The 11,446-nt window shown below is 46.5% G+C and overlaps 1 protein-coding gene across 1 annotated transcript in view; it reads right to left on the bottom strand.

Moving 5' to 3' along the window:
* PPA1 (inorganic pyrophosphatase 1) overlaps positions 1-3,609 on the bottom strand; it is a 36,463-nt gene extending 32,854 nt beyond the window's left edge. Inside the window, exons 1-2 of the mRNA XM_025434693.3 lie at positions 3,429-3,609; positions 713-771 (exon numbers count right to left, since the gene is read on the bottom strand). Of these exons, the coding sequence (XP_025290478.1) occupies positions 713-771; positions 3,429-3,492 (123 nt within the window). The 5' untranslated portion in view covers positions 3,493-3,609. The remainder of the gene's footprint in view (positions 1-712; positions 772-3,428) is intronic.
* Positions 3,610-11,446: the final 7,837 nt, after the last annotated feature.

Below are 11,446 nucleotides of genomic sequence, written 5' to 3' on the forward strand. Positions count from 1 at the left end.
GAGATCATGCCCTGAGTGAAAACCAAGAGACAGCCACCTAACCAACTGAGCCACCCAGGTGACCCTAAGCCAAGACACCTTTAAAACATCTGTGTCTGTTCCTCTACTCGTTCTCCAATTTATGGTTGCTTCTTTAGGCAAATAATCTGGATTTAAGACTGATTTATTGGGCAGCCCGGGTGGCTCAGTGGTTTAGCCCCTGCCTTTGGCCGAGGGCCTGATCCTGGAGACCTGGGATCGAGTCCCATGTCGGGCTCCCTGCATGGAGCCTGCTTCTCCTTCTGCCTGTGTCTCTGCTTCTCTCTCTCTCTGTCTCTCTTGAATAAATAAATAAAATCTTTAAAAAAAAAAAAAAGACTGATTTATTTAGTCAATGTATATTTAACTCATGGCACAATGAGGCATTTTAAGCACTATCAAGATATATAAGAAAATCCATGTGGAACTAACTGATCTGAGTAAAGAGACTATGTTTAAATGATGAGGACAGGGGATCCCTGGGTGGCTCAGTGGTTTAGCGCCTGCCTTTGGCTCAGGGCGTGATCCTGGAGACCCGGGATCAAGTCCCACATCGGGCTCCCGGCATGGAGCCTGCTTCTGTCTCTGCCTCTCTCTCTCTCTCTCTGTCTCTCATGAACAAATAAATAAAATCTTAAAAAAATAAAAAAAAAATAAAAATAAAAAATAAAAATAAATGATGAGGACAGCTTACCTTATCTGCATAAATTGGAACATCATGAAATGGAGATATATATTGTCCTTTTTCATTTTCTGCAAAATGAATTAGAAAAAGTTATCACCAATTTTTTGTTAATTGTGTTTCCAGATGCATGAAGCACACATTTTTAAAAATATTTTTTTAGAGTAATTCTAGGTTTACAATAAAGTTGAAAAAAAGGTAGAGATTTACCATATCCCTGCCTGCTCCCACACGTGCAGAGCCTTCCCCCATTACCAACACCATTCACCAGAATAGTGAAGTAGACATTTTTTATTCCCACACCAGAAAAACTGGTTGTATATTTTACTTTCCTGACCCCTCCAAGATTGGGCTAAGTTTTCATCCTATGCTTTCCTTAGGTGTCTAACAGATAGTTAGACACCAACCTCTATAATGAGGGCAGGGGCTGCCTTACATAATTTTGTATACCCAGAGTCTAGCAGTGCCTGGTATAAAAAGGGGGATCAAACTGTTTTGGACTGATCTTACAACAGTTAACAGTTTACAGAACTAATGAAACAGTTGGGCTGGGAGTGGGGTGGGAGACAACGGAGGGGACCAACTTGCTGAATTACAAAACCCTGTTGTTTTAAGTATAATGTTCCAGGAAGACAAAGCCATCTTAGATAATTATATTTCTTAAGGATAATCAAGTTGCAACAACACTTTCACAGGTAGTTTCTATATTCTAGAGACCTAACTCCCATATCCAAAAAGTAGTTTCAAAACTTCCTTACTGTTCTTTAGGTAAACCTCAGAGTTAGTCCACGCTGTATCCCTTCACATTTAAAAACCAAGGTACGGGATGCCTGGGTGGCTCAGCGGTTGAGCATCTGCCTTTGGCCCAGGGTGTGATCCCTGTCCCACATGGGGCTCCCTTAGAGAGCCTGCTTTGCTTCTCCCTCTGTCTGTGTCTCTGCCTCTGTCTCTGTCTCTCATGAATAAATAAAATCTTTTAAAAAAATAAAAATAAAAACCAAGGTAGAAGAGCAAAGACTGAGTCCCATCTCCAGTTCCACTACGATCCCTTCAGACTCACCTGCGACTCTGCAATCCTATCCACTATCAGTTTTAAAGAGACTGGCAAGTATAATATTACAGAGGTCAAAAAAAAATCCTCTGTTAAGGAAGGTGCGAAGAAATCTATGGCTTTAAAAAACTCTTAAAGTTAATTACATACTGCTAATTACCGGCATTTAAGTCCCAGAAAGTTCTGATAAAAAGCTCCTTTAGCCAGTGCCAAAGCCAAGGAGTGGCTGCAGTCTTCCACAATGGCCATCAAACACTCGCTACCAACCCGTAACCTAAGTAAAAACTGCTGCACAAATACTGCTTGAAGTCAGTTACCTAATCCTCCCTCCACCTTCCAACTCTAGGGGCACCTCTCTAATTCCCTCTTACAGAGGAATTCTGGGGCAACACTAACTGCAACACAAACTCCGGGGCAACGAAACTACTTTTCCGTGAATTATTCATCAGAAGTTCCCACACTGCCTGATTTAACTCTGAAATTAAATAAAATGGGGAGTCCTAGCCTCCCTGGATTTTACAGGAATCGTCAGCTCCGTGCGTCAACCTGAGTTCACTTTGCTTCCCCCCACGGCAGGAGCTTTGTGCAGATTCTCTCCGTATTCCCATTTGCCCCCTCCACCTCGCTCTTTCCTGCCCTGCACACATCACACGCAACGACCTCGCTGCACCTGCCCTGTTCCCTTCCTTCCGAGTAAAGCTGTTCTTTGCAGTTGAAATTGAACGCCTCTGGTGACACATTATCAAACGCCTCCGTCGTCTCCAATAATCTATTCCTAGTGGCTTGGGCGGTGGGCGGTGGGCGGTGGGGGGGCGGGGAGCGGTAGGTAGAGGTAAGGCCGAGGTAGCCTTCCTCCACCTGCAGGACGGAAAGGTCGTGCACCGGGTGAAAGCGGAACTCGGCCGGCCGGGCTCTCAGCGCAGCTCCAGGTGCAGACTCGGGGTCGGTACCCCTCGGATGCCGATGCCCTGCCCGGGGAGGGGGGGGGGGGGCGGCGGGGAAAGAACCTGGCACTTTCTCACTCGTGCTTCCCAGACTGACGTCACCTGTTTGACTCGAGGGGAACAGCTTTCCGTTTCGCAAGCCGCCTTCCCAGCATCGCTGCTGCGGGGGACACCCCGGCGGGAGGGGAAGGAGCGCTACCGCCCCCACACCCCGGGGGGCTCGGGCCTCCACTCATGTGGCTCCTGATCCGGGCCTCAGTTTCCCCGTCTGCAGAACCGGGGGGCGGATGCGATCCTGCTCGGTGCCCACAAGCGGAGCTACGGCTCGGGAATCAAGGTCCTTAGGGAGTCATCCACAGCGCCCCAGTCCTCCAAACCGAGCAATCCTCTTACGAGGATCCGTTCACCTCCAGACCCCGTCGGGGTGACTCGGTGGTTTCCTGTCCCACCGGGCGGTGCCCGCCGAGCAGGACACCTGCAAGACCAGCCCCGGCCCGGGCCGGGCCCCACCGCGCGTGTGGAAGGGGAACGCCGGGCCCGCCGGGCCGCCTGCGGGCGCCACCTGCGACCCGGGAAGGCCCGGCCGCCCAGCCCCGGGGAGCCCGGGGAGCCCGGCCCGCGCCCGGGACGAGGGGCGGAGCGCGGCCCGCAAGCGCCCGGGCAGGAGGCGAGCCGCGGCCCGGGAATGAATGGGCGGGCGGGCGGGGACGGGCCGCGGGCCGCCGACACTCACTGAGGAAGACTCGGTACTCGAGCGTGAAGGGCGCGGCGCGCTCCTCGCTGCTGAAGCCGCTCATGGTGCCGAGGACTGGCCGCCGCCGCCGCCGCAGAGCCACCACCAGCACGCGGCGCCGGCTGACAAGGACGAGCCTCCGCGCCTGCGCACCGCGGCCACTGGGCCCGCGAGCCAGCGGGGAACGGCTTTAAGCGGCCGGCCCACCCCGCGCGCAGGCGCACTCCGCCCCGCCCGCGCGGCCCCGCGCCCCGGCCCCGCCCCCGCCCCCGCCCCGGCCCCGCCCCTCGGGACCGCCGGCCCGCTGGCTCCCAGGCTGGGCCACGTGGCTGGCGGCGAGCTCTGGCCCGCCTGCCTTCCCCCTCCGCCCCGAGGGCCGAGGGACCCTGACGGAGGGCGGTCACGGCGCAAGTTCTCAGCTCGCACCGGCCAGGCGTTGGCCGGCACCCATCCCCCACCTTGCACACTGGGAACTGGCGCCCCCTTCGCCCCCCGAGCCCCCCCTTCACCCCTCTCGCCGCCCCCCCTCCGCCCAGAGTAATTCGTGGTCTCAGGAGCTCCGAGGTCACGTGCTTCATCAGGCCCTGCCTTTGATCTTAAAGACGCGCATTTTAAGCAAATCCGAAGCAAATTACTGACACCCCCCCCCCCCCCCCCGCCCGTGGCTACCTGGTGAGTAACCAGCTCCACCACCTTCTGGTGTGGGACAGCGGGCAAATTGCTGCTAACCTTTCTGACTCGGTTTCTCATCTTGGAAATGGAGATAATAATAGTAGCTATTATGAGTCCTTGGGATGATTAACTGATTTGATGCATGTCAAGACTCCGAGGAAGAGCTGGCTCCCTGTGAGCACTATGGAACTGTGACTGGTTATTTCTACCCTCCCCGGTGAGGGAGGATTCACTCTGCCGCCCTCCTTGCTCAACTCACCCCGGAGTCCCAAGGGACTTTTCAGTTGTAAGCGTTGGGAAGGTCCAGGCATGAGCTCAGAGTCCCTTGAGTACGTTTCTCTCAGGCATAAGTTCCTTGGAGCTTGTTTTTCAACTTCTGTTCTATTGAGTCAGGCCAGACCCCAATAGCTAAAATCTGATTGAGGCTATGGTCAGTTAACTGCATCATTTACTTCCCCAATCCTACATATATGTATATTTTTTAATGTATTTCAAAATCCAAATTATAAATTAGGAACTGATTATTCATTAATTTGATTATATAATAATGAGTATTTCAAAGAAAGCCTAGTTTGATGGGCTGGGTTCCTTTAAAAGATCTTGTTTTTCTGGGCCATTAAAGATAATATGCTTTTGTTTTTTCAAGATTTGTTTATTTATTTTTGAGAGAGAGAGTGTGTGTGAGTGGGGGGAGGCAGAGGGAGAGAGAGTCAAGCAGACTCCAGGCTCAGTGCAGAGCCTAACACAGGACCCTGAGATCATGACCTCAGCTGAAATCAAAAGTTGGATGCTTAACTGACTGAGCCACAAGGTACCCCAAAGATAATATGCTTTAAAGACATTTTGATTTAATTTTTTTTTATTTCAAAGCAATGACTACTATATAAAAGGAGATGACCCCTGTATTAAATGAAAACCTAGTTGGATAATTTTCTAATGAGTTAGAATGTTACTCCCTTGTCTCCATCCAGTCTCCCATTAATTTTCAGAAAGCCATGACTCACTGACCTTTTGAACAGTACACCACACTATTTTACTGCAGTTGGAACACAAGGCAGGCAAAAAAAAAAAAAAAAAAAAATCAAGCAATAATTTAGTAATACAATATATTACTGGAAGTTAAAGGAATCTCTGCAGAATGAACACTAAAGTAGGATTAACTTCAGGGAGTTTCTTAAGGGGATGTTCTTTGGGCTGAGTTGCTCTCAGTTTTCTGCTTTTGAGCACAGGAATTAGCTTTTTGGAAAAACACAGAATCTTGTCTGTGGCTGACTTATGAACAAATGGAAATGATGCAATTGTGTACTACATACACTTTCCCTTTTGCCTCCTGCCAGCTCAGAGCAAGATAACAAAGTCTTGCTGACCTCTGGACTTGCACACCAACTTTTATTTCATTGAGTGTGTTTGGAAGGCCAGTCAGTAGCAACTCTAATAAAATGCCACGCCCTGGTTTTGCTGGGCCACAAGTTTGGAACTTTTCCCTTGCAGGCAATGGTGGTGAGACCCACAGGCTCAAGTAGATGTTGTTCTATTTCTCATATCTCCCTGAGCCTAGCATAGTACCTGGCCTAGAGGAGATGTTTAGGAATCTTTGCTGGGCTAATGGATAGAGGAATTAATGAAAAGGAGGTAACAATACCTTCATAAGTATATTAGTTTGACAAAGGATAAACCCAAATGCTGCCAAACATTATATAATCTTTCTTGCTCTGTAACAACTCCAGTGGCACTTCTTTTTTTTTTTTTTAATTTTATTATTTATGATAGTCACATACAGAGAGAGAGAGAGAGAGAGGCAGAGACACAGGCAGAGGGAGAAGCAGGCTCCATGCACCAGGAGCCTGACGTGGGATTCGATCCCGGGTCTCCAGGATCGCGCCCTAGGCCAAAGGCAGGCGCCAAACCGCTGCGCCACCCAGGGATCCCTCCAGTGGCACTTCTCTTCAATCTGTATCGTGTCTTCTTTGCTGTGCTTGACCCTAGCAGGTGCCTCTAATTTTCTGATGGCCTCTCTTCTTTGACTTATGACCACATTCTCCTCTGACATTTCTCCTACTTCTCTGGCCACTCCTTTCACATTCTCCCCCTTAGCTTTGTCTTCATCTCTTTATCTTAATCATCATTGTCTTTCTTCTCATGTTCTCTGTCTCTAGAGATACCATCTCCCTAGATTGTCTCATGTATATATTTGGTATTAACTACCACCTTAGGTCTTGTAACATGAAAACTTTCAAATCTACAACTAAGTTTTATTTAACACTTATTGTGGTCATTGTCTCTGCTAGGTGGTAGGGATGTGGCATTTAGACAGACATGGTCTTGGCCCTCAAAGAAGGTATAGTCCAAAGGGAAAGCAGACTTCAGCAAATAATTACAATAAATGTGGATAAGTAGAATGATAAAGTACAGGGCATTGCATTATGGGAGCAGGGAGCCCCTTCAAGGAAGTGATCCTTAATCTATGACCAGGAGGATGAGAAGGGGTTAATAAAGCAAAGAGAACAAGGCAGAAGCCAGAAAGAGAATATTAAGAGATGAGACCAGAGGGACACCTGGGTGGCTCAGCGGTTGAGCATCTGCCTTCGACTAAGGGCATGATCCTGGGGTTCCGGGATCAAGTCCCACATAGAGCTCCCTATGGGGAGCCTGCATCTCCCTCTGCTTATGTCTCTGCTTTCTCTCTGTGTTTCTCATGAATAAATGGATAAAATCTTTAAAAGAGAGAGAGAGAGAGAGAAGACCAAAGAAGTAGGTCAGGGTTAAATGGTAGAGGTTCCTTGGAAAGCATGATGTAGGGTCTGAACTTTTCCCTAAAAGCAATGGGCAACTTAAGAGTTTTTAGCAGGAAAGGAGCATAATCAGAATTGCTTTAGAAAGTGGCTCTGTATGGGCAGCCCCAGTGGCCCAGTGGTTTGGTGCCACCTTCGGCCCAGGGCGTGATCCTGGAGACCCGGGATGGAGTCCCACATCGGGCTCCTGGCATGGAGCCTGCTTCTCCCTCTGCCTGTGCTTCTCTCTCTCTGTCTGTGTCTCTCATGAATGAATAAATAAAATCTTAAAAAAGAAAGAAAGTGGCTCTGTTAGCAGCATGGAGCCTGGGTTGGAGTTTTAGCAAGACTACATACAAGGAGACCAAGGAGGCGGCTGCAATAGTGACTGAGGTTAAAGATGCTGATCAGGTCCTGAATGTACGTAGCAAAAGAGAAGAGCAATGATGGAGCCATGTTTAACGTAGAATCAATGCAACTGGTTTCATTGGTTGGATGGAGTGGAAGACAAGGGACTGATTGCTTGAAAAAGGAAGGAAATTCTGACACAGGCTACAACATGGATGAACCTTGAAGACCCTATGCTCGGTGAAATAAGTCAATCACAACAGCACAAAGGCTGTGTGATTCCATTTGCATAAAATACCTCGAGAAGTCAAATTCACAGAAACAGAAAGTAGAATGGTAGTTGTCAGGGGCTGGGGTAAAGGGGGAATGAGGAGATAATGTTTAACGTTATGGAGTTTCAGTTTGGGAAGAGAAAAAAGTGCTAGAGGTGAATGCTAGTGATGGCTGCATGGCAATATGAATGTACTTTCTGCCACCAGACTGTACACTTAAGAATGGTTTAAATGGGGGGCACCAGGGATCCCTGGGTGGCTCAGCAGTTTAGTGCCGCCTAACACCCAAGGCCTGATCCTGGAGTCCCAGGATTGAGTCCCACTTTGGGCTCCCTGCATGGAGCCTGCTTCTCCCTCTGCCTGTGTCTCTGCCTCTCTGTGTCTCTCATAAATAAATAAATAAAATCTTAAAAAAAAAAATGAATGAACATTTATTTCTTGTTCAATTTCGTGGTGGTGCTATGAGTCACCTGTGGCTCTGACCCACATGCCTTCTCATTCGCAGACTGAAGCTGAAGTAGCATCCCCCAGCCTGCCCTAACAAGACCAAGCAGAGGGGGGAAGAAATGGCCAAACCACATAATGGCTCTTTAGCTTTTGCTTAGAAATGATGTATGTCACTTCCACTCACATTCAATTAGCTAAAGAAAGTTATGTGACCTTGCTTGATGCCAGTGGGTTATGGAAATATACTCCTCCTGTATGAGACAATGCAAATGGTAACCGTGTCAAGGACTATATAATTCTCCTATAGGGAGAGAAGCAAATAGATAATAAAAATAATATTCTCTTATCACAGTCTACCTTCTTGATCATAAATACTCATTTCTGTCCTTTTGGTATGAAAAATATACTCACTCTTCCTAACAAGAGTGACACCCAAAAGTTTCAACCAATCATGGCATGAAGGCCAAAGTTTAATATCTCATGATAGTCTCTGCATTATGTCCATATATAGCTCCTCTTGATCCAGAGACTAATGAACTCAAAGACAAACAAATGTCATCTAATGTCCCCCACATCTCTACCTAATACAAAATGGTTGAACAGAGACGGAATAAACACTTCTGTTCATCTAAAGAAAGAATGACAGTCTCACAACCATCACTGGTTCTTAGAATTCCCAAATCCTGCTGGATGTAAAAAATATTCCTTGATTAAGTTCCAGTGCAGGTCCCTGGGAATAGTTCCTCGTAACTTGTGGCTGATTGGGACCTGAGCAGCTTTCTCAGCTTCCTTCCTACGCACAGAAATTTGGAAGCCCAAATGTCTCTAGCAATCACATCTTTTAACCCAAGCTGATATGTCTTGGCTATACACCTCTCTTTACACCTTAGTAGCATTTTACCTACTTTGGACAGTCAGCTCTGTGTGCCAAATACCACGCTTATGATTTTTTTGAACAAACCTATCTCTCTAGGCATAACTGCTAAGGTAATGAACTTACCAAGCCTCCGCTGGAGAGCCACGCTCTTAGTCTGTTTTCCCTGGGTCACTTTATTCAACCAGGGACTGGTTGGCAGCCACTGCTCATGACCTTGATCTGGTCTCTGTCCAGAGGCTGAGTTTTAATCTCTGTTTACAAAACAGTTCTTTTCTGAGCTCATCTATTTCTTGTAGCAGCCCTGTCAAATGCAGCTAAAAACAACCAAGGCACGCTCATGACAATCTGTTCCCCAACCTTTTTGTCTAAACTCACAAGCTGATTAATAGTAATCTGCCTTCTAAATGACCAAAAGCCACACCACTTGCTGCCCACCGCTGGGAAGCAATGGCACATACTTAAGGACAGCATTCTGCAACTTACACTGATTATTCTATCAGTCAGATTTCCTAGATAATGTTGAATTAACAGACAGCCGTCCCCTGCTGAAATCTCACTACATTCGTTTCTCAGATTACATGTCAGGGCTACAGATTGGTTTGGCTCTGCTCCATGTATCTGTTATTCTAGAATCCTGATGGAGGGAATAGCTCTTATCGTGGTCTCATGTAGAGGGAGAAGAGAAACTTCTGAGTCACACTGTGGTTCCTAAAGCTTCTGGTTGGAGTTGATATAGAGCTTCTGTTCACTTTCCATTGGCCAAAGTAAGTCATGTAGCCAGGCCGAAAGTTAAGCGGACAGAGAATTATATTTATCTGCAGGGAGGCATTTATAATGCACTTGGTAACAAAGGGTTCTGTGCTCCTATTTCAGGGAAGAGAGTGAATAATTGGAAACAGTAAGATAATCTTGTATTCCTCTGACACAGGAGTTTGGGAAACCTAGTCTATAGGGGGCTACTGCCCCCTGCCCCTGTCCACAACAAATACAGAAGAGCAGGGAAAAAGAGTAAAGAATGGATGGATATGACAACAGCGACTTAGGACAGCAGTAGAGCTGGATGAAGAGGCAGCTTGAAGTCACAGTGGTGTAGTCCATTATATAAGACAGAGGAAAAAAAATGTCCAGAATTGTCAGTAACACATAATGGAGAAAATCTTGTAGAGATTCTAGGGGGTGACGAGAGACAGAAGTCCAGGTGGAGAAGTTCAGTAAGTGGTTAGATATGAGGCCTGGAACTGAGAAGAGAAAGGAAGGTTGGCTAAAGTCATTGATTTGGGCAAATAGAGCCACAGGAGAAGATGAGACTACCTAGCAGAACTATATATATTAATGAAATAAATATATATTTATATTTAAATATATAAATATTTAAATATAAATATATCTATATTTTTTAAAGATTTATTTTTATTTATTTATGATAGACATAGAGAGAGAGAGGCAGAGACACAGGCAGAGGGAGAAGCAGGCTCTATGCCGGGAGCCCAACACGGGACTTGATCCCAGGACTCCAGGATCGTGCCCTGGGCCAAAGGCAGGTGCGAAACTGCTGAGCCACCCAGGGATCCCCCTAAATATATATTTAAATATAAATAGTTATATTTAAATATATATTTATATTTTTATATATTTGTGTGTTTGTAGTTATATATATATATATATATATATATATATATATATATAGTTGTTGTTGTTGTTTTTTTAAAGTAGAGGGCCCGGAACAGAACCCTGAGAAATCTCAATATTCCAGGGATGGACGGCAGAAGAAAAGCCAAGAAAGGGTCAAAAGAAGCCATGACAGAGAGGTGGGGGCTAAAACAAGGAATCATGGTGTCTTGGAAGCCAGAGAAAGGGGAGAGGATTTAAGAAGAAGATGATCAAGCCTTACATAGACTTCTCAGCATAACTGGTGCATGAGCATCTTGTATTCACCAAATCCAAAAATCTTTTCTCTTGAGATAGACTCAGTTGCCAGTGCCTCAACTGCCCACTCATCCTATCAAGAAGGTCCTTGTGGGTCTCTCCTGGTTAATCTCTGTGGCAGTCACTGGTAACCCACTCAACACCTGTTCACTCCCCTTTCTTTTTCCCAACAGGACTGTGTTGGTCGGACATGCATCCACTCACCCCTGAGTGGCCATGTATTTCGGGAAATGTGGTGCCATCCCAGCCCCAGGGGAGGGTCCGATTAAGTTTATCACAGTGATTCTGTTCCCCTTGCCAATGACTAGTTTGGTTAGAAATATGTGACACAATGCTGCCAATGCAGTCTAAGGGGAGCTTCTCTTGCTTCTATGAGAGATGCTCTTCTTTCTTTACACATTGTCATGGAATTTGCCAAGCACAGCTGTCTTACAATCTGGAGGGGACATAGGCTGCAGGTAGTACAATATACCCAAAATGAAGATGCCAAGTGGACAAATCTTAGGTCTTGATGTCACTGAGCTGCTGACTTAATTAAAACTGGGCCCTTCCTGCCTAAGGCTTTTTATGAAACGATAATAAATTGACCTTACTAATAGTTAATGCAGGATGTAAGATAATAAATTGACTTTGTTGTTGTGTAAAAACTGGTGTGATTCAGAGTATTATGTTTCTTGCAGCTGAAAGACATTCTAATGGATACAG

The sequence above is a fragment of the Canis lupus genome, chromosome 4, assembly GCF_003254725.2.
Source record: "Canis lupus dingo isolate Sandy chromosome 4, ASM325472v2, whole genome shotgun sequence".
NCBI classification, from domain to species: domain Eukaryota; kingdom Metazoa; phylum Chordata; class Mammalia; order Carnivora; family Canidae; genus Canis; species Canis lupus.